General features: G+C 42.4%; 1 protein-coding gene across 4 annotated transcripts in view; it reads left to right on the top strand.

The window, feature by feature from the left end:
- Positions 1–23,100, top strand: part of vps13b (vacuolar protein sorting 13 homolog B) — a 354,534-nt gene that overhangs the window by 322,243 nt on the left and 9,191 nt on the right. For all 4 annotated transcript variants that reach the window (XR_004332501.1, XR_004332502.1, XM_032519244.1 and 1 more), the window contains exons 52-67: positions 2,670–2,877; positions 4,238–4,426; positions 5,256–5,402; positions 7,164–7,447; positions 8,063–8,190; positions 8,345–8,541; positions 10,291–10,409; positions 11,991–12,423; positions 12,655–12,819; positions 13,423–13,651; positions 15,404–15,580; positions 15,844–16,014; positions 18,691–18,867; positions 20,539–20,641; positions 22,318–22,486; positions 22,626–22,706. Coding sequence is in view for 2 of the 4 variants with exons in the window: in XM_032519244.1 (XP_032375135.1) it covers positions 2,670–2,877; positions 4,238–4,426; positions 5,256–5,402; positions 7,164–7,447; positions 8,063–8,190; positions 8,345–8,541; positions 10,291–10,409; positions 11,991–12,423; positions 12,655–12,819; positions 13,423–13,651; positions 15,404–15,580; positions 15,844–16,014; positions 18,691–18,867; positions 20,539–20,641; positions 22,318–22,486; positions 22,626–22,706 (2,977 nt within the window). In the remaining 2 variants the exon portion in view is untranslated. The remainder of the gene's footprint in view (positions 1–2,669; positions 2,878–4,237; positions 4,427–5,255; positions 5,403–7,163; positions 7,448–8,062; positions 8,191–8,344; positions 8,542–10,290; positions 10,410–11,990; positions 12,424–12,654; positions 12,820–13,422; positions 13,652–15,403; positions 15,581–15,843; positions 16,015–18,690; positions 18,868–20,538; positions 20,642–22,317; positions 22,487–22,625; positions 22,707–23,100) is intronic.

Genomic DNA, 23,100 nt, shown 5'->3' with positions numbered 1-23,100 from the left:
GTCTTGCCCAAAGACACTTTGACATGGGACTGCAGGGCCAGGGATCAAACCACCAACCTTCCGATTGGCAGGCAGTTCACACTCAAACATGAGTGCAAGAGCCCTCATACCCCCCAAGACACCATGACACCTTATGATCCTTTGTAATAAGTCAACATGTGTAATTATTTTCTAACTTTTATTATAGCACTTCTCTGGCAAGCATTAAATCTTACTGTAAAATGGCATAACACAAATTTCATCGAAAGCCACCAGAGTGTTTTTTCTAATAGTAGGCTTCATACAGCATCCCTCCTCAGAGCACAAAGTTGTGCAAGCAAGCCCTTTAATGAGGAAAGCTTCTCTTTATTGCTGACTCTTTGTTCACATAATAAAACTGTTAACTGCAAAGACAATGCAAAGCCATGCATCAGAAGTTAGCAGGGATCCCACTGCCGTCCCCACAGACGGGAGATTTAGGCTGTCACTCTGTCACAGTCCCACTTTCTCACACAAGTCACAGGGCACACATCCAGTTAAAACTTGGCATAGCTTGCAAGAGTACAGTGTGTATACTGTAAAGATGTGTTCACATGTGTGTATGTGGCCCGTGCACGAGAGTACGTACAGAGTACAGTCGGGCAGCACACACATGAAACTGTCCACAAATGTCACTCTGGGAATCATCCTTTGTCACAAAGCAATCACATCTTGATAGCAGCGGAAAAAGATGTAGCCACATGTTCTCCCACAGGCTCCGAGTTACAAAGAGTCCCAGTAGATCGGCTGGACATGTGGGCCATATGTCTGCCTGCCTGTGGTTTCCCGAGTTTCTCTGCTCGCTGTACATACTCAAACATGCACACAGATTGTTGCCCAGCCCACATGTGTACACACTCATAACACTGTTACATACGCACACCACCATACACATTGCTCACCTTTAAATGTCACACACTCTGTGTCTCAGTGGAGGGCTGCTATCTTGTGGTTTGGTGTTGGGTTTCTCTGTCAATCGGGCCTCTTTCTTTCCTGCTAGACAAAAGCCCAAGGCCAAAGCACACTTCCCATCATGGAAGTAGCAGTGGCAGTTTGTGTGAAACCCACCCCTTATTCATTTAAGAGAATGAGGGGAAAAATGGTATGAGAAGTGCCATTGGAGGATTAATAGCACTGATTTCTATCTCTAAACACACTCAGTACTTGGACAGCAAGTGAAAGCCACAGTTCAATTTGTATATTTTCCTTAACATATAAGGAATATAGATAACAGTGATACAGTTTGCTGTTTGGTAAGAGGTTTCAGTCTCCCTGGCACAGTGGAGAAACCAAACCAATTGAACTCCCTGGCAGGGAGTGTGTACATATTGTGTCTTAAAGGGGCAGAGGAAGTTGAAAGTGGTAAAAGTTATTTTTCTCTCTTTGTTGGATTTTTAATGGCCAAGAGGCACCTCCACAATCATTAAACAAACATCTTGTAGTGGTTGGGGTTAGGGTAAGCTCTAGCTGCAGGCTGTGTGTGTAGAGGGGGTGAGGGGGGAGCTCAGAGCAGTGTGCTTCTTAAAAGTCACACTTCTAAAACCCTCAACTCCAGAGTTGGCAGGTTTTGACAGAAGCTGCTGAGCGCATTTCTTTCAATTACCTTTTTGTGAGCTCTGTAATGTGATTTATGATCTCTGCCCTCAGCCTTGAGGTCAATGTCCTATATAACCCCCCCCCCACACACACACACACACACACACACACACACACACACACACACAGATAGCAAATGGTGAAGAAAAGCTATGGTTCGTCAGTGCTTTTTTTAGTCACAGGGAGAAATCGCAGGTTGGTAGGTTCGGCAGAGTCGAGGCAGCCTTGAGGGAGAGGGAAGACTGGGCCGCCTTTGATGGCTTTGAACTTCAGAGTAAGTCTGAGAGAACTGTTTGTTTGGCTCTCTTCTGGCACTGCGCTGTTTAGGGTTCACAAGACCATGATTACCGTGAAATGACTGCTGTGTCAGAGGATTGGTGGAAAAATGATTGTGTTTCTCTGCCTGTCTGCCTGTTTGTCTGTGTCTCCACATGCCCATGTGTGTTCCCAGATGCCTTGTCAACTGTTCTCTGTATCTGTTTGTATTGCATAACTTGCCTGCAGACTTTGTTTCTATGTGTTTGTTTAGCCTGACTGACAGTCTGTCAGTGTGTTAATGGTCTGCATAGTATAACAGTATAAGAATTGTTTGTTTATACACAACACATTTCAATGCCTGTTTAAAGGCTGCATGCCGCTCTGTATTTGGCACTGTGTAAAACATGTCCATAGCTGAATTACATGAGTAGACAGGACAAATTTTATCCTTAATCTTAGTAATTGAGCATACATGAGTTTTATTACCGAGATGACAATAATGTCTGTTTATCAATATTGCATTACAGGTAGCTGTGTGTCTGTCTCTCTGTCTATATCTATGTCATTATAGCTATGCGCCTAGGGTAAAGTGTTTACTGTCCATGCACCCATAGCCTTACTGGAGTGGCCTAAATGATTAACAAGTTCAGAACAGTAGTAATGTGTTCAGCATGTCTGCCTGCTTGTCTGTAGTCTGGTCTAACCCTGTTTATAGAGTAGTGTTGAGCAAGGCATCAGCACCGTCAGGATTCATTTACAGGTCATTTATAAAATGTTCGTTTTTTCTCTCCCCACAGGTCATTGCTGGAGCCCCTTGCCCAGTGGGACAGTCCCATGCAGGTTAAGTTATCCTGCTGGAAGTCCGGTCTGAAAACTCTACTGGTAGAGTTGTTGCCCTGGGCTCTTCTGGCCAACAACTCCCAATGGGACCTGTGGCTTTTTGAAGGAGAGACCATTGTACTGCAGATACCAGTCGGCAAGGTCATTGTACCACCCACCTTCAAGGTATGGTGCCAACTACAGTATACGTATCTTGCAAAGTACAGGCTTTCTGTCAGGGCAGCTCACCTGGTAGAGCGCTCACCCATATACAGTGGGTCAGTCCTCGACGCAGTGGCTGCGTGTTTGGTTCCAACCTGCGGCCCTTTACTGTGTGTCATTCCCCCTCTCACTCCCCTTTCATGTCTAAACTGTCCTATCCAAAAAAGGCCTAATATGCCACAAAATAATTGAGATGATGTAATCAGGTTTTTTTCCTCAGACTTTAAAAATCTCCCTCCATAGCCACAGAAGACAATATACAACAGTTTCCCCGGTTGAGTAGTGCTCCTCATGACAAGTAAAGAAAAATAGGCTGTTCTTAATTTTATACCGCTTCCATTTTTTATATAACACTTGCATATAATTTACTGTGCTACATCAAGTGAGTCATATTGCATGGATGTTTCCATCTGGTCAAAAGTTTAATATTGGCGAAAGTACTTTGCCTGTAAAAAATAATTTAAATTCTGTATACTTTCCTAATTTTAGACTCTGTATGATCTACAGTGATCTTCCTGTTACACTGAAGATCAATTTTGTCTTTAGATTAAGACCTGGAAAATGGTCTTTTTATCATTATGAAACCAACTCGTTTCGCATCTTCACTAATAAGCACAAATCCCTGCCTAAGTCTTTATCTGCTGCCAAGCTCTGTCACCGTACACTGTAGGCATGTCTTCTCACTGGCTTTAGAGATCAGAAGAAGAGGTCTGCAGATGGTTTTCCCCCTGTGGAACATAACACACACATACATAAACAGATTTCTCTAGCACTAACCCAGTGCTAAGCGGGGAAGGCAGCGTATCAAAGAACAAGTGCTGATATGGGTCAGCTCAGAGAAACAAAATTAAAAGTTGTAAAATGTGTAATAGCCTGTGAAATAGAAATAAATAAAGCCTTGTTTCCATAGAGCTGTTTATCATGGCAACAAGTGAAGAGAAGATTTGGTCTCTGCTGAGACTCTTTGCGAGTTGATTGGTTTATGAGGAAAAGGTTGCTGTTTGATCGGCATGTTTCATGATGCTGCTAGCTGCAGAGCCAGATGAACAATCAGTGTGTCATTTAAGCATCTGTAGGGCACTTAAATTATATTCTCATAATAAAGCCAGCAGTAATGGAAGTTATATACTGGCCAGTTCCAGGACTATTTGAATGCTATGCAGAGAACATGGACATTGTCAGGAACATTGGGCTGAGTTGTGGTAATGAAGCCACAGTTGGACCTAGCATGTGGCCGTTTGCAAAATGCAATCAAATACAAGTACATTGTGTTTGACAGGTCTGACAATGATTGAACTTTTGATTCTCTCCCCCTGCCATCCAGGAAGCCTTCCAGCTTGGTATCTACTGGGCCCACACTAACACCGTCCACAAGTCTACAGCACTCAAACTGGTCCATGACCTGACTTCTCCTCGATGGAAAGAGGGATCAAACTCAGAGGTGATCACTCTGGATGAGGAGGGATATGTAGAGGCCGACATCACCCTGGGAGCCTTCCCTGGCAGGCAGAAGGTGAGGGAAATAATGCTCTCATAACATCAAGTCACCACTGCTCGCTATAGCCTTAGTGGGTAACTTTTTTATATCAATGAACGTCCATTACATTCTAGCTAGTCTATATCCATCACGTTCCACTTCCGGGATAGCTCCGTGGCCGCCGGTTGACAATCCTTCCGGACGGATGTCTGCCACCTACCGCTTTCGTGTTGGAATTTTAAACTCCGGTGGATTTATGAATACTATGATTAACTGCTCCTCTGCAGGGTAAATCCAGACAGCTAGCTAGATCCGTCCAGTCTTAGTTTTTTGTTCCACAACTCAAACACCGTTTAAACGTACACGTTCCACCAAAACAAGTTCCTTCCTGAGGCTATTTTGCAGCACAATTGGGATTGGTTTATAGAAATGCAAATAAATCAGAGCATGTTTTTCTACCATCTCGGAACGCTGTGTTGACTTTTTTAATCCTCCATGTTCTCCTTGGTTACAAGCCACTGTGTTGAGGAGGGGTGGTGCGCGATCACTGACGGCTTGTGTCATGTGGATGCGTGGACAGTTTTGTTGTCGTTACTTAGAATTTCTCATGGGGGCCATAGAAACTGCACATTATAGCTTTAAATGTCATTGGATTAAAAAGTTACTGAATTTTACATTAAAGCTATGGTGGGCACAATGAAAATGTTTTGTAGTACAGTTCATTATAATGTAATTTACTGAAAACCTTTTAAGCAGACTTTTTTGAATGTGTATTTAATACGGCAACCACTGATTTAGCTCTGTGTCTCACCACAGGAGGCTGATATCCAGATTTCTCATGTAATGTCTGTTGTTTCCTCTGTAGCTGTGTCAGTTCTGCGTGTCGTCCGTGGTGAGACACGGCATCCAGATCCTACGGATAGAGGACAGAACAATTCTTGTCAACAACACTCCTTATATGATTCAGTACAGGCCTCTGCTGACTGACCATGCTCTGGGAACTGATGACCAGGTAATGTCCATAAACGTTCACTTAAACACTCTCTCCTCTCACTGTGCACTGAACTGAGGGTTTCTCTCTCAAACTACCATGCACACAAACATGCAATAAGTAGACCTCAACAATGTATGTCAATGCTGGGATATTTGTGTTCATGGTTAAATACCATTGGTTTTTCTCCACCTTTGTTTAAACTGCTAAAGTAATTGCTTGTGCTGGCAAAGTTCTAGAACATATGAGAGGTTTCAATCTATACTAAGCTAATATTTGACATATCACAACACTTGCCCAGTCTCTTAAGTCCCCCCTAGCTTAACTGTTACCGCCAGTCTTTTTTGTGAATAACAATGTTTTATTTTTTAAAAACAACATACAAAACATACAACTCGCAACATGAGCATGCAATCCGACATAGGTTATTATGAATCCCAGTCCAAAATTACTGGACCATATCCACAGGTCCATAGGACGTGAAGTATTTGGCCGTCCTCTGTCTTACATCTTAGAAAACTTTGGTATGTCTTTCCTACTGCTTCTGTCCCATGCTTCATCCAGCGTAGCTCCAGCTTTTTAAAACACAATACAATTGTGTCTTTTCTGGGTCCACAGCTTCAATTCCTGACTGCTACCTTATAAGGTGTGTGTGTGTGTGTGTGTGTGTGTGTGTGTGTGTGTGTGTGTGTGTGTGTGTGTGTGTGTGTGTGTGTGTGTGTGTGTTCACAAATGTGTATGGCCCCTGCATCATGTCTGTCCTGTCCCGTTGAAGTTCCGGAAGCTTCACACATACAGTATATTCCCCATGCACATTACTCACACACATACATCCACCCCAGGAATACCACACATGCACATTGCTCGGACGTAGCAAGCCGTTTTCCATCAGATCATGCTGCTCCCCCCTCTCTCCCTCCGCCGTTTTCACCATGTGGCTATGGCACTTCATTGGGACATTAGACAAACACCCAGAATTGGATGCAGGTTTCTCTTCTCGCTTTCATCTGCTGCTTGTCCCCAAAGAGAGCAACAATGTAGTGATGTCATTTAACGAGCCTTCAGATCCTCTTAAAGAAGGATGGCGAAGCTTGCCAGTTGCCACTAATTGACTGAAGAACAAAAAAAAGAAATTCAGAAAAAAAACTAAATAGCGGGCGATGGGCTTAACAATAACACAGACCACAAACAAGGCGAGGAATGCCTTTCTAGTTGGTCTATTCATCATGCTTAGTGCCTAATCCCTGTAGTCCTCAACTACTCGCTGCTCACTGGCAGCTAAACCAGCACAGCAGGGCTTCTCTGCTACCAATTTAGCACTAAGCTCAGTGGGAGAGAGAAGAAAGTACAATAACAATGCGGTTTTACCATGTATCTTTTGTTGTAATCACTTGCATCTTCTTTGCTATCTGTATTTCTTTCTTAATGTACCATCTCATATTCTCTTCTGATGCAACTTTTGTCCAATTTTTCCCCTACCCACTTTATTTGTCTTTTCTTCTCATTTGCTTTCCTTACTTTAATTCTTTTTTTCTCTTCTCTTCCATCTTTTGTGCTTTTCTGTTTTTCCTTCATCTGCTTATTTTGTTTTATTTTGCCTCCCCCTTTTTTCTTTTCTCTCCAATCCTTTTCTTTCTTTTTCCTCTCTTCTCTCCTCATATCCTTTCATCTCTTCCATTCCTTTTTCTTTTCTTTTCCTCTCCTCCTTTACTTTCTTTCCATCTCTGCTTCTTTGTCTTCCCTTTTCATCACATATATATATATATTGTGTGCTCTCCTCAGGCCTGTGAGATACCAGAGACAGCCCTGTTCAGCCTGGCTCCCACTGATGAATCGTCCCTGGCCAAACCCTGCTCTGTGCCATGCTGGGACCTCCTCCAAACCAGTGTCCAGGATACAGGGTTCCCCCTCCCGCTCAGACACATGCTCTTCAGCTTATTTCCCAGGCATGATGGTGGAGTTGGATCTGCATCATGGAGCCTCCCCGCGCCTATCCGGCCAGACTTCCCCAGGCAGAGTTTGTCTGTTCCTGGGGAACCGGACTCTGGGGGTGGCCTGAGCAGCAGGTGGGTGAAGCAGAGCATCCGTGGTTTGCTGGCTGTGACAATCCATTTAGAGCATGGTACCGAACCCCGGCTGGCACAGGACATAAAGCCGGGAGGTACTGTTGCTCGTCACAGCTTGTTAACAAACAGCTGAAGCAAAAGGAGAAATGCCCTCAACATTTCCACTGTCGGTCTCGCTGCTTGTCTTGTAAAATTGATACCTTAATGTTAGCCCAAGTAAAAATAATTTCATCTTTCAATTACAAAAAACACAGGCTACACACAGTACACAGGCAAATGAGCATATCACATTTTTCTTCAAACTTGTCACAGTGTGACTGGCCAGATTGGCTCTCATTTACTGTGTGTAATTGCAACATATGTGCAGCCAAACACACATAATTAAATTGAAATACAAACATGGACACACACACAGAGTGACAGTGTGTCAACGCCTAGCTTCAGTTAAGGCTCTGCCCATGGATGCACCTCAGAGAATTACAAATAGACATAGCAGTAATGTGACGTTTGACATGTTGGTTGTGTGTGAGCTCTTATTTGTGTGTGGTTAGAAGGGGTTGGGACATGATCTGTGGACAGTTTAATTATGGTCTTGTTGTTATTTGTGTTTTGCAGAGTCATAGTACTAACATATCAGGAACACCTTGGGGTGACATACATCACCCTGAATGAGGACCCCTGTCCTCGGATGCTGATCCACAACAAGTGTCCTATCCCACTGCTGCTGAAGGAAACTGTCAAAGGTAGGAAGGGAAAGGCCTGACTGGACATTTCTCCTCGCTTCTCCGTACCTCTCCTCTCATTTTGTTCTATCCCTCCCTTCTCCTCTTATTCTACTACTACTAGTATACTCTTTACTAATAGTGTTTTATACTAATTCCTCTTATCTTTGAATAGAAACTCCAAAGACTGAGGTGTACTGCCGTCCTCTGCCTCCTAATTGCTCCCTGCACCATGAGCTCTACCATCACTTTTCCAGTTTCCCCGAGTGCAGGCAGAAAGAGATGCTGCCCACACTGCTGTTGAAAACCACCTCAGACCACGGCTCCACTGACTGGACTGACCCCATAGATATCAACTGCCCTGGAACTCAGGTAAAGCCTGATGATGCCTCTGCGTTAAATCTACAGCATAAGTCGTATCCCTCCCTGCACTGTCAGCTGCTGCCGTGGCCCTACTCGACGCCCTGCACTGCTTCAACTAATATTTCTGTGCAAAGTTCTATTATCTTTATTGTTACTATAAGTGTCACAGCACATCGTGCCAACTGCTATAATTATTTTGAATCATGTTTCTGTACATCTGTATCAGTGTCTCTGTGTCCCAATCCCAGAGCCTGGGTCTACCTGAGGTTTCTGCCAGAAAAAGCTTGCTCGTGGGAAATTTTTGGGTCATTGTAAATTATAGAGTGTGGTCTACACCTACTCTATCTGTAAAGTGTCCTCAGATAACTGTTGTGATTTGACACTATAAATACATTTAATTTAATTATGTACTTAGGTGCGTGTAGCCTGATGTGCACCTGATGTGTCCCCAAAAATTTAACTTCACATCGCTGCGATTGGTCCACTTGGCCGTGACTTGGTAGCATCATTTTTCCTCCTACTTATTTTCGGGTTCTCCGTCACTGTCAACAACATGAAACTTTTTCCTGCTACTGCTGTCCCACCATGGTCAGAAAGCGTGGTTGTTCCTCCATCTCTGCCACTTTACTTTCTCCCAAGCTAATCCCAGTCACTCTATCACTCGTTCTATGCACTCCCCACACACACACACACACACACACCGCCACTGCTATTCTCTCAAAGAGAAGAAGCACGCAGTGCGCACCAGTGCATAAGTATAAATCCTTCCAATGGCGAAGGACACTTATGTAGGCAGGATTTTGTCTCAGGTGTGAGGGGACATCATCCCTCTCATCAAAATTGCACTTCTCATCTGCACTTGTCATTTCAACACAAAGATTGCCCTCAAGCGCTCGTTATGAGAGCTTACTTTCTTAATTGACTACTGATGTCGTAGTCATTGATTTGGCTAAATTGGCAGTTAGGTGGAGCCTGAGTTTGTCATGCTTCAGCAGGACTAAGTAAAATAGCCACATCACAGGCTTATAGTTGATGTTTTTAATTAAGTGACTAATAACAGCCAGATACATGATAACAGGATGTAATCCCCTTTAACTCATAAAACTAGCTTTATATTTGAAGAAAAATCTTTTCCATCCTGCATGACTATATATAAATACACATACACTGTATATATACTGTTTATAATATAAAAATGCCACATTTTGCAGGGCTACCCTGTTAGATGAATGCTATAGATCAACAGTTTTTCAGCACTTTACAAGAGCAAATTAGTAGCTTTGGCGCGCGCGCACGCACCCAAGCACGCACACACCTGTTTGTATGTGCGTGCATCTGTCTGTGTGTGCGCGTCTGTCCGTCCTTCCACTGGTATTAAGTTGCTAGCCAGTCAGCATTGATTCATAGGTCAGAGTAGTAGTGTGGGATTAGTGCAATATTAAGGAGCAGTGTGTGTAATGTTTTGTGTTGTGTCTAGCCAGCTCTAGGTTAGGGTTGAGGTTGAGGCTGTGTATCTCTGGTTACTGTGAGCTCCGTGTCTGACCTGTGTGGGAGGGGTGAGAGGCCAAAGGCTGGACTTGTTATGACTGCTCAGCGAAGCGTTCAACGGGGATCTACTTCCTTTTTGTCACGTGAGGGGCTGATCACTCTGAACCTGGAGTGGTGGAGGTTAAAGTTAGACACATGAATGCACTGAAACACACACACATACAAAGATTGATCTATCTTACCACAGATCTGTGTTCTGTTGTTGCTTAGGTGGTGTTCCTGCCAGGATTTGGCTGTCTCTACATAGACGTGGTGTGTGAGAAAGGCACCCTGGTTCTGTCTCTGGCACCAGAGGGCAGCATGGACGCTGTGATCAACCAGCACAGCAGGTATGTGTGCACAGGCAGTTTTATTGTTGTTTTGTGCTCCCTACATATTTGAATATTGTGACTTTTATTGTGTTGTGTGTAAAAATTGCTTCATGATTATTGTTAACAGCAATGTTTTCATGCAGCAGTTGTTAATAGAATCCAAACATGAATAAACAGGCATCATTTGTACCACAGGATGTCATTAAAACCTTCTTGTGTTGTCATCAGTGGAATTAGTAAAGTAGAACATGGTATTACAGCTTTATTCCATTACATCAACAGCTGCTTTCTCATTTTGTCAAAAACAGGAAATTAATATAATTACATATTGGGTAAATGTAAGCAAATTGGGTCAGACCATGATCTTTGTTCTGGTGGTAGGAAATTCATGAAACATTATCATTATGCTCTACAAATCATCAGAATCATAATACACCTACTTAAGATTCAAGTAATATCTGAAATGGAGATGTTTGCGTTTTCTATTAGACCATAGTAAAGGGCAATTAAAAGGTCATTTTGATATGTTTCAACCTGGACCCTGTTTTCCCATGCATTTGTGTCTAAGTGACTTCTTTAAAATTGGTCCAATATTGAACGAGAACGGTGTAACCATCAGACTGACAGACAGGCTTAGATTGTTATTAATTATTATTATAAGTGTCTGCCTACATTAAAGGAAAATTGAAAAGTTATCCTGACATGCTTTCTGATGCCAGGCCAAAACTTGGAGCAGCATTTCTGTTTAGGTCAATGTGCTTTGGTTTTGGATGTCTTCTCCTCTTTGGCTGGCATTGGTCATCCACACTCAAAATGGTCACGAGACGTAGTTTATGGACCGGAGTGTATCCATTTGTAGCTGTTGCACAACTAGCACCAACTTCAGCTTGTTTGTATCCAAGGGTAACATCTATAAAAGTGTAGCTTGACATTTAATTGACACAAATTAGACAATCGTTTGGACAACACAAAGCTATGCCCTCTCTACTCCCGTTAAATCCTCCGTCCCCACTCGTGTCCCACACTATTAACATTACCAAAACTTGACCAATTTCAAAGATTTTTGTTCACATTAGTCACTTAGACATCAGTCTCGCATTGCCAGACCATCCTCCACAGTGCTGCACAGGAGGGTCCAACAAGTCCACACAGCATTCCCGGATGGGAGAAAACATGCTCTGGTTTATTGGCATTTCTTTAAACCAATCCCAATCGTCTTGGGCGGTGCCGCTGCAAAATAGCCTCCGGAAGGAACTTGTTTTGATGGAACATGTGTACGTTCAAACTTTAGCTAGCTAGCTGTCTGGATATACCCTGCAAAGATCTGAGGAGCATAGTTCTTATAAATCGACCGGAGATTAAAATTACACAAAGAAAGCGGAAGGTACCGGACATCCGGCAGAAAAGAGCGACATCCGGCGGAATTTCCGGCGGTACCGGAGCAGTCCTGGAAGTGGAATGTCAAGGATATAGACTACTTAGACACAAATGCATGGGAAAAACAGATGACAATCTAATTGTCTCCATGCATTGTTTTTTTTTTATTTGAATATGTCACTATAAAAGAGTTCAACATGAATAACTTCTGTTTTGTTTCAGGTCTTCTAAGCTGTCCTGTAGAGTCCTCCTCAGTGAAGCCAGTGTGGTGTTGAGTGATGACATCACCAATCCCTCTGGATCTGTGGAGCTGCTCAGACTCACACTGACCAAGCTGTTCCTGAGCCTGGCTCCAGCACCACCCTCCCTGCCCCCCGAGCTGGCAGGTGACCCCGACTCCCCTCTGATGCCCGACGCCTCTCTGATTGAGGTCTACTGCTCCAGTCTGCAAGTAGACAACCAGCTGTTCAACCGAGCGAGTTTTCACTTCCCCGTGCTGCTGTGCCAGGATCAGCGAGGAGGAGCTGAACTTGGGGGTCCGTGGAGCAGTGACGCCAACCCTGCTGAATCTCCAGAATCCCTGGAGGAGTTTAAACACTCTTGTTTCCTGCAGCTGAGGATGAGGCTGGCTGGGGACAGAAGCACTGCAGAGGAGGTTGGAATCATTCTTCTGTCATTGTTTTTTCCAAAATTCTACGTTGCAGTAGAAGGTGCATATTACTATAGCCTTCATTTAATTCTCTTTTGCAAGGGAGACCTGAGTGCTCATGACAAAAAGGACAATTTCTCTTAAAGAGACAGGGTAACCACTAGTGTGTCCAAATCAGTTTTTTTCCTTCATAACAGTCATGACTTTTCATAAAAGCTTTCTGTGTTTTATCCTCAGATCACCTTTCAGCTCCAGCCTGCCAGAGTCTATGTTGAAGACACCTTTGTTTACTACATTAAGACCCTGTTCCACACCTACATCCCTGACAGTGCCATGGTCTCGGCCACAGCAGAAACCCAGAGGAGTCGACAGTTTGGATCAGCGCCCATTGTCCCTGAACAGGTGCACTATTCATAACATCATGTTTTTATTTAAGAACTGATGAGGTTGAATGTTTGCTGGATAAGTCACTGCATTCTCATTCTATGATTACTACAGTGGTGCATTCAGCTCTGGCCTGACAGACAGGAAGCAGCATTATGGTTATCAGCAGATATTGATTTAAAAAACATTTTATTGGTTCAACCCTCATGTTGTCTTCCCGTCAACCATTGAACTTGTTGTTGTTGTAAAAATAATATTTAACCCTTTTTTATTTTTTATTTCTTTTTAATGATTTTTATTTGTAAGAATCCAAAATTTTCGGCGTACAAACTTTAAAAATAGGTCAAATTAAAAATGGTCCACCAGAGTGTACGAACTGTAACGGCCTGTTATACAGAAATACCAGCCTGCAGAATCCCGTGATTGAAATCAAGCATTTGACCAAGCCATGTAATATTGTATGTCATTATAAAAGAGTTTAACATGAATAACTTCTGTTTTATTACGTAGTACAATAAAGTAACTTGTGTCGGTGCTGCATATCACAAGATATTGTAATCCTTAGTATTACTTGTGGTTATCACTCTCTTATGTCAATACTAAAAGTAGCACATCTTCCAGGTACTTCAGTCAGTGCAGGCGTTGGTCCACCCTGTGTGCCTGCAAAGGCTGACCATCCAGCCAGTCAACCTGCTGGTCAGCATCCACGCCTCCCTGAAGTTGTACATCGCTTCAGACCACACTCCTCTCTCCTTCTCCCTGTTTGAGAGAGGGCCGCTGTGCACCACTGCCAGGCAGCTAGTCCATGCTCTGGTCATGCACTATGCTGCTGGAGCCCTCTTCAGAGCTGGTAGGTAGTGAACGGAGGGAGTCACAACTTCTTTCTTACGCAAATGCCTCCTATCTACCTGCTGCCACATCACCATAAAGCAAATGGTCCTTCAAGCTGTCTTGTTTCATACAGTATACGCCCCCACAAGATGATTTCTTTTCAGATTTACAGTCTGTCTCAGATAGGCTCACACTGAAATCCATTATTTGTATGCACTCAGTTAAAGCAAATATGGACAGAACAACAACAGGATGTGTGCTCAAGTGAGAAATTTCACAATTTATTCACACTAGGTCTAGAGTTGACCTTTAAAACGAACGTTGCTTTGTGGCAGAAAGTGCAGTAAAAGTGTAGAGCTCTTGGAAGTAAAATCTGAATCACTGAAGGTTCGAAAAAGGTTTAGATTTTCTCATAATTTACGGTTTTATCACATGATTTAACTGATGACTCATTTTTAGGCAGTACGTTATAGATAATCTGTGGATGGCAGAGCCTGACGTTTCAGTCCCCACAAAGGCTCCGTGCCTCTTTCCTGTGTTGTCCTCCTGTCTACTCAAAGCCTCCACACATGTTCTGGTTTAAGCCAGTCATTTCTACATCAGAAATCACCCTTCTGGACGAACACTTCCTTCCCGCTGTCTCTCGTTAGAGCCCTCACTTCTGCTCGTATTTCAACACGTCACTTCTCCCTGAGTCACAGTGGAGTGTGGGGAACCGGGAAGCATTGCATTCTGGGACTGATTAGTATTAGGATGTACGATATTACAATCACACAAACACCCACCGGCGTAAATCCATGCTCATACACATGCAAAGACTTATGGACATGGGTACTAAAAGTACACAAGCTATGCATACACACCAGTATATGTATGTGTGTTTAAAAGACTCAATGACGCAACCCTGTAAACATCAGCTCCTGTCTTCCGGACTTTATGCTTTACCAAAACCACAATCGGGAGATCATTTGAAGCTGAAATGACCACGAGGTCCCACTGGAGTTGGTTTCCTACCATTATAGAGTCCATCACTCAAGTGCAAATTGACGGAGAATAAGAACAGAGCGGGGTCGGCGTCTTGAGAAATGGCTATTTGATTTTTGAGATGCAATTGTCAGGGCATAAATATCGCTGAGCCGTGCCATCTGAAGGGGACTGTATGGTTGAATGAGAGAGATGAGGTGAGATAGTAGGAGGCTATAAATCTAACCGTGGCACATGCATGATTTCATGCAGGAGTGTGTATGTCTGTGTGCATGAGTGTATATGTGTATGTGTGAATGCTTTTGTGAATCTCTGTGTTGTTGAGAAAAGAATTCTGATAGAATGAACACAAGGCTGACGTAAAAACATTTTGTAAGTTATTCCGTAAAATGTTTAGATTGGGGAGAGCCTCTCACTCTAAACTGCTTTTGGCAAGTAGAGGATAGAGAAAGTTTACTCAAGAGGCTTGTATGTGTACTGTTCCTCTTAAGAGCAGGTTCTCCAGATATATTAGTGATCCAAAAAACCCATTTTAGCAGTCTAAAAAATTACCGCAGGATTATATAGTGTTTAAATTCTGTAAATTGTGTGTATTATAACACCATTGTGGCTACCACCAAACATAATACAGTTTAGTTGTTTAAATATTTGCTTCCAGTCCAAGTTTTTCTTGTAAAGCTAAACAGAAACAAAACATAAAGTAGGCTGGATAGCAATGTTATGCTTAAAAAAAGATTATGATTAATTATGATGATATAACAAGTACTATTTGACATGTCTTGTGCAGGTTGGGTGGTGGGATCTTTGGAGATCCTGGGCAGTCCTGCCAGCCTGGTGCGGAGTATCGGTAACGGCGTGTCTGACTTTTTCCGGCTCCCCTATGAGGGTCTGACACGCGGGCCTGGAGCCTTCGTCAGCGGGGTGTCCAGAGGGACCACCTCCTTTGTCAAACATATCTCGAAAGGTAACGTAGATGTTCATAACATTTGAGTTGTTTTTACAGCAGCAAAATGTTAATCTATGTGCACACAATTGTATTTATGGACTAAAAATATAAAATAGTAGCTTACTATGTCTTCTCCTAGACTGATAAAGCACATACATTATTAAACACTGTTTCAATTCAGGGTGTCATCATGCATTGATGACTAGTACAACATTTATGATGAACAGTTTTGGTTTTTGGGAGAGATAGGTGACTCATGAAGATATCACCTTTGTCTTTAGGCACGCTGACGTCCATCACTAACCTGGCAACGAGCCTGGCCAGGAACATGGACCGCCTGTCTCTGGATGAAGAGCACTACACCAGGCAGGAGGAGTGGAGACGCCAGCTACCAGAGAGCCTCGGGGACGGACTGAGGCAGGGGCTATCACGACTCGGCATTAGCTTGCTAGGTATGTGCGGCTACACGCGCACACACCCCTCAAGTAACACACAACACACACACACACACACACAAACACACAATCATCATTATTACAACTTTTCAAATCAGATATACAGCAGCAAATTGCAGTTTTGTCATTTGTGTCAACACCCCTCCAAATATCAGAATTTAGTTCTAATCTGTTCCTGGTTCTGCAACTCACTTTTTTACTTTTTAGTCTACTGGAAATTTCTTGGACCCAGAAATAGATGAAATGGATTAAATTAAGTTGGGTTACTAAAAGTTGCATTTTGGGCAGTTAAAGAAATTAGCATAATACACCAATTATAAGACCCTCCTTTAATTTAATTTAGTTTTATTACTTCATCATCAAGACCAGTATAAGATCTCTCTTTCCTTACATTACAGGGCTAAAGCTAACCTGCGCTCGTGTAATAAAGACACACAGCTGCTAAAGGTTAACCTAGCCGGTAACATTAATCTGCCTGTTTCGTTCTCCCTACGTGTTGCATTTCACTTGAGAATGAGACTAAACTTGCCTGGATGAGTGCGTGTCTTTCCTACTTCTAGAGGGTTTGTGCTCTGTTAAACTGACTCACCCAGACACCTTTTGCGTCTAAAGATGGCTGTTCCTTCAATGAGCACGCCGCAGCTTCGGGTCTGCTGCCCCGCGTGCTCCATCCTCGCCATCTTAGCTGTGCCAGCCCCGCTCCTCCTTGTTGTTTTAGTTCAGGTTTTAAAATATATGTTTTTTTTGGGAAAACAAGAAAAGTCTTTTAGCGTCTTTGTCTTCAGTAGTGTTCTCTCTGTAGAAACATCTGGTGTGCAGCCTTCCGTTTGAGGCTGTTTGTCACTGCTTCCAGGTGGAAGCAATCTCCTCAAATCAATCAATCTCATCTACACACCGGCCAATGACTAAATGATCCGCATTATACACACACACGCACACACACACCCCTCACTCGTCATGTGACGTGTCAGCATTTACACTATTGGTTAACAACTCAGAAGACACTAACACTTAACTTTGAAGTCACTTGAAATGCAGAGATTCTTTACTCAAGTAAAAGTAACAAAGTACAGGCTTGGAAATGTACTTAAAGTATCAAAGTAGTAGTAAAGTTGCCTTGCGAATGACAACCAATATTCACCTGAACCACACTTTGCTAAGTTGAGAAACTTCAGTGGACATTGGCTAGATTTTAAATGGATGTCTCCCAACAGGCCTAAAACATCACATATAAGATGATTGTGACAGAGACTGGGACTCCAGGTTAATAAGATTCTGTGAGAATTCACAGATCCAGTTTCTCTTTTTTAATCTTCCCCTTAACATTTAAAAGAATCTACATGTATGTGTGTGCTCAAATATGGCTTCTGGAAAGAAAATGAAGGATAAAAGATGAATCATAGACAGACATTAGTTAAGAAGTCCCCCATACTTTTATAGTTACACCAAACAACCGCTAGATGGCAGCAGGGTATAAGATATGAACTGACAGCTAGTAAATCTTTACTGAATGCCGCCAAATCTGTCGAGTTGTCTTGTAGTGGTGCGGAAGTACAATGTATAGTCCCCTCCAATTAGATTTCATTTTTAAAATTAGTTGAAATTAAAGTAACGAGCCAATTTTGTAAAATGTAGTAGTAGTAAGTAGTGGAAAGTAGGAGTAAAAGTCGGCACAAAAAGAAATAGTAACGTAAACTAATATCTAAAAAATCTACTTGAGTACAGTAACAAAGTAACAACCCATCTCTGTCAATATGTATGGAAACATGTTCAGCCCACACACATTTCATCTGCTGTCCACTGGCATTAGCATGAGACGGAGCAGTGGAGACAGCACAGCAGGGACTCAGTAAACACCCAGAGGGCAGTAAATATTGTCACTGAAACCAAACAGCTGCTCGCATCTCTCTGCGTTCCAGTGGATTATAATTCCTGATATGCACCACCATTCACAACATCTGTGTCATACAGATATTTTCTGTGGGACAAACGCATGTCTGAATCCCTGTGGGAGTCCCATTTATGACACTTTGAAATCTGTATTTCTATCTCTGTTTCCCGAGTATTGCTTGACCCCTGTGTTGTCTTCACTTTCGGGACCCTCTCGTATCCCTCGGGTCAAATTGACCCGTGACTTATTTGGGGTTTTAAAAACAATTCTGAAATAAAATTTTACTTCATAATCTATTAACCAATACTGTCTTTATCTCAATTTTAAACAATTTAGATAACATATATGTTTAGGGAATGCAATCAGTCTCTACTAGAACACAATTTAAATGGAAGTGGGGTTTGTTTTTTGTGTTAAGGTTATAATTCATGTTAAAAATCCACTATGGAAACAACGTAAGTGGTCATATCTAGAATAATTTTCTGAATTAAATTAGGAATACAAGTTTATCACAGAAAATAAGATAGGGCCATTGATTTTCAGGTAGAAAAAAAATGTAACTTGTACCATTTTTTTTCTTGTAAAAATTTGAAATGTGTTTATTTGACCCAAAGACAACACAAGGGTTAATAAAATCACTAAGAGGGCTTAGCCGTTCTTTTTGTCCTCAAAGGATGTCTTGAATTCTGTGTTCATTCTGTATTTTGTGATGTATGTCTCTCGTTAAGGATTTATTGAACAATGCCCAATAATAAAGGAAAGGTTTTGCCTTTTTCTTTCAGGAGCGATAGCAGGCATTGTGGACCAGCCCATGCAGAACTTCCAAAGGAACTGGGACATGCAGAGCTCAGCTGGTAGCCAGGCCAGAGGGGTCATTGCTGGAGTTGGGAAAGGCATTGTGGGGGTTTTCACCAAGCCCATTGGAGGAGCAGCTGAACTGGTGTCCCAAACTGGATATGGTAAGTTCAGGAAAGTCAAAGATAACAGCATGTTTTTTCCCCTCGTAAATTTCAGAAGTGGTTTTGGGATTATTATTTTTTTTGGAAACCCATTTCAGTCAATGAAGTCATTAAAGCTTGATTGGATATGTTTATTATAGTGTCCCAATTCATATACTGTGATTTACAAACACAAAGAAAAATGAAAGCGTAATTCTCATTGTAAACATCACAGACATGAATAATGTTGGATATCAACTAATAGAATTTATAGCGCTATAAAAAGCTAGCAACTGTTTTAGGTTGTTATTTCTGACAACAAGCTTCTTAATTTTCTGGGGACATATCAAGCACACAATACATATTTGAAATGTTTTTTGTTAATTTAACCTACCTTTTTTAAAGTACATTTGAAAAAGGATGGAAAACTTGTCCTGTAGAGATGCAAAATTTTACTTCCTTAACACACAACCACATTATCACACAGCAGTAAAGTGAAGCATAAAGAGAGATTTGGTCAGGTCTCAAATGTATTTAACACAACTCAACAAATGCATCTTACTTTCCAAGGTGCCTTAGGCAACAATATTCTAATAAACACACATCAATTAGAGTTTTGTGTAAGGAAAATCATAAATCCATCAGTGCGTGGACAAATTCTACCCTTCTGTCCTCTTAGCTCCAGTCAGAAGTGCTTATTAGGTCAGGACTTCAGTAGGAAAGGACTTCATAGAGAACTGCTGAAAGACCCTGGCCTTTGACACGCACACACGTACACACACCTAAAAATCTATGCACAAACACCTGTAAATACGGTCAGTTAAAGTCTTTGGAGTTAGTTTGTGTTTTATAGTTGGTAGAAGATAGGGCGGGGTGTGAGGATTGGGCCAGAGGATTGTGGTGTGCTGGCGCTAACAGGTCTTGGCTACAGCACATAAACTACCAGCAAGGCTAACCGCTCTATGTAAGACTGATGACTCCCCGGTGTCTGGCTCTGGTCTGCCTGACCCTCTGAGCTCAGCAGAACACACACACACACACACATTAACACACACAAACTTAGACAAATACATGTGGATCCATATGGATGCTCATTAGTGCACACAAAGGCACGCTGCAAAATACACTGACCAGCGTACACATCCACACACATCCACAGAAATAGCTCTATCTAATACGTATATGCAGATCAACTGTTTGTCATTATTCTGTTTCTCTCCATTTGGTCTTATGAAGGATACACACACACACACACACTTGCAATCACCTACTCAGAGTTGAACAGCAGAGTACTGCTGCACTGACATCATTAATGGATCTCAGTGTGTTCTTTATGGCCCAGTTTTGACTACTTGATGACTTCACTGGCCTGCTGCTGCTGCAGTGCTGACAGCTAGAGTAGGATGAAGGACAACTGACCACACGTACATGGGTTATGGACTCACCCTCACATGTACACACAGAGCCATCCTGATCATGTGTTTGGATTAGAAATGTTACAAATGTTTTCATTAAATGTGTAGTTTATCAGCTTAGAATGGCAGCAGCCTGCTTTGTCAATGTAAATGCACATTGCATCAAAATGCATGTACATAATCCATAATACACAACATCACAAACACAGGAAAGAAAACCTCCCTGTTAGTGATGCTGATGCTGAGTGTATGTTTGTCTTTGTGTCTCTTCTAACAGGGATCCTCCATGGAGCAGGACTGTGGCAGCATCCGAAACAACTGCACCTGCCTACAGAGGAGAAGTCTGCTCAGGCCCCAAACAGCCACCTTAAATATGTCTGGTATGATTCTACACCATTCCTACTTTCTGCAGGCATCTCCTTTTCTTTTGTCCAACTATTTTTTAGAAGTGGGACATGTGTTCTCACATTTGCTTTCCTTGGAGTCTCTCCAGGATCTGCTGTTCGTTTTCTACCCCTTACCTCTCATCATTGTTGCTGTCTTGTTTTATAAAAAAAAAAAAAAAAAAAAACCTTGGAGGGTTCATTACCCACTTACCACAAAAAAGAAAAAAATCTGGAAAAATGTTTGACCTCGATCCCACACATGTTAGCCAGCCTGCCCTCCCTTGTTCTCATCGAGCCATGTTAAAAGGTTTTTATAAGCACTCTGCCAAAGCCGCCAGCTAGAAATTGTTCTTGTTGTTTAACTATGAGTCTATCCAGAGATGTTTCCAGTGCCATCAGATGGCGGAACACCTTCTTTTGTGTGCTGGAAGGGTTTGGAGTTTGGGAGAGACTCAGTTTGCAAAGGTTGCATGGCCAAGCAGAAGGTTAGCTTTGGGTCCTGCGTTGTAAAATACATGGCAGTGGTAGTGACAGCACTGCATCAGATCTGAGTAGTTTAAAGACTCCAGTATGCTCCCTCAGTGGAGCATTATTTATTATCATAAAAATTTAAAAGAGGACTCTGTCTCCAGAAGGTTATCAAGAGCTGTAGAAAAAGCATTTATGGCATTTTATAATGCATTTTCCACAATTTACTTTGGTTTCCATAGCTATCAAACATTTACTTCTAATAACAGTGTGTGTCGCTTGTCAACTGCCATGAGGCCAACATTTAGATATGATATTTCTTTAAGACATTCCACTTTAGTTGCACCCGAGGGGTTAGCAGTATGTTGTGCTAATGTAAGAGGAAGATGAAAAAAGATAAACAGCCATGAATGCTGAGATAATGCTCCCTTGTGGTTTTATTCATGTTGCATTGCAGTCAAACTGGTTTTCATCAGGCATCCATCAATTATTTTTACAACTACAGGTAGCCCAGACACTTGAGGGGTCAGACTGTTTGAGCAGAGTAACACTGAACAGATCCAAACTGTCCCTACTGTGGCTGCTTCAACATCTGCTCTGCAATTGGAACACCTGCCATCCAAAGTAAACACTGTCAGAGAAACATGACTGAAGACTTCAGTTCCTACACACATATTTCCCTATCAAACGTGTGTAATAGAAACCTTACAGAGGACATGCAGAATGTCAATTGCGGGATGTAAATTGCAGGATGTATAGAGAAAGGTATGACCACGTGTTTGTGAGTGTTGAGGTTAGTTGGGCACCTTGTGTGGTCTTGTGTTTATAGGGAAAGTGTATATCTGGAGTTTGGTGGCGTGCCGTTAAGTGTGTGTATAGGTGCGCACATAATCCATGCACGCATGAGAAGTAATGTGCATTTGATTGCTGCCTATACATGTACATGTGTGGATTAAGCATAAAACTACAAAGCCGTATTTTAAATTGATATTTCATATGATTTGACTGCTGAAAAAGGACAACAGCATCGTTCAGCTTTGAAGACAAAGAAGAGTCCAATCTTCCGTATTAGGAACTGCGTGGAGGAGGGACAGCTTTAAGATTGAATTTTCCAAACATGTCCCTCTAAGTAGCGGAATGTACATGACATTACCTGTTTCTAATGTCCATCCCTCCTTGCGTCATGTGCTGTGTGACCACAGGAAGATGCTCCAGTCTCTAGGGCGGCCGGAGCTCCACATGGCCCTGGAGGTGACCATTGTGAGCGGGTCAGGTCAGCAGCATGCCGGCTGTCTGCTCCTCACCTCCGAGGTGCTGTTTGTGGTCAGCCTCAGTGAGGACACCCAGCAGCAGGCCTTCCCCATCACAGAGGTAAAGAGAAGAAGTGTTCCACACTACAGAGATCTCAGCAGACTGACCAACAGTGAACAGTGAAATGAACCTTTCTTCAGCTGTGTTGTTGTTGTTGTTGTTGTTGTTAACTGAATGTTAACCGTGCTGTCCTGTGCAGGTTGAGTGTCAGCAGGAGCCGGGCCAGCAGGGCCAGCTCACCCTCAGCTTACAGCAGCAGACGGTAGCCAGCGACACAGAGGTGAGACCCTGAAGCTCACAGCAATGGAGCTGCACAGCGCTCACATGAAGGAAAACAATATTATGTGGAAATGAATCAGAGGAATTAGTGTTTTAATCTATACGCTACGTACACAAGCTGCATTTCAATAAAATAATTTACCTGGTTAAAAAGGGAGAGATACTATAGTACTCTGTAGTTTCAGTTGGTTCAGAAAAATCATCTTAGGATCAAGTGGAAGGTTCACAGACAAGATGAGCATGGTGTTGACCACCACCCTCCACAATGTTTTAACTTAGTCCCATTTCCAGACACCATGTTCCTTTAGCCTTTTTGCTTTTAAAATAAAGGTCAGGTATACAGTGGTACTCATGCAGGCAGAGTTTTATTTTTGAAGGCCAGTTATTTCATGGAT

The sequence above is a fragment of the Etheostoma spectabile genome, chromosome 6 (assembly GCF_008692095.1).
Source record: "Etheostoma spectabile isolate EspeVRDwgs_2016 chromosome 6, UIUC_Espe_1.0, whole genome shotgun sequence".
NCBI classification, from domain to species: domain Eukaryota; kingdom Metazoa; phylum Chordata; class Actinopteri; order Perciformes; family Percidae; genus Etheostoma; species Etheostoma spectabile.
Note: the sequence above shows the minus strand (reverse complement) of the source record. Positions and strands in the feature narration are given on the sequence as shown.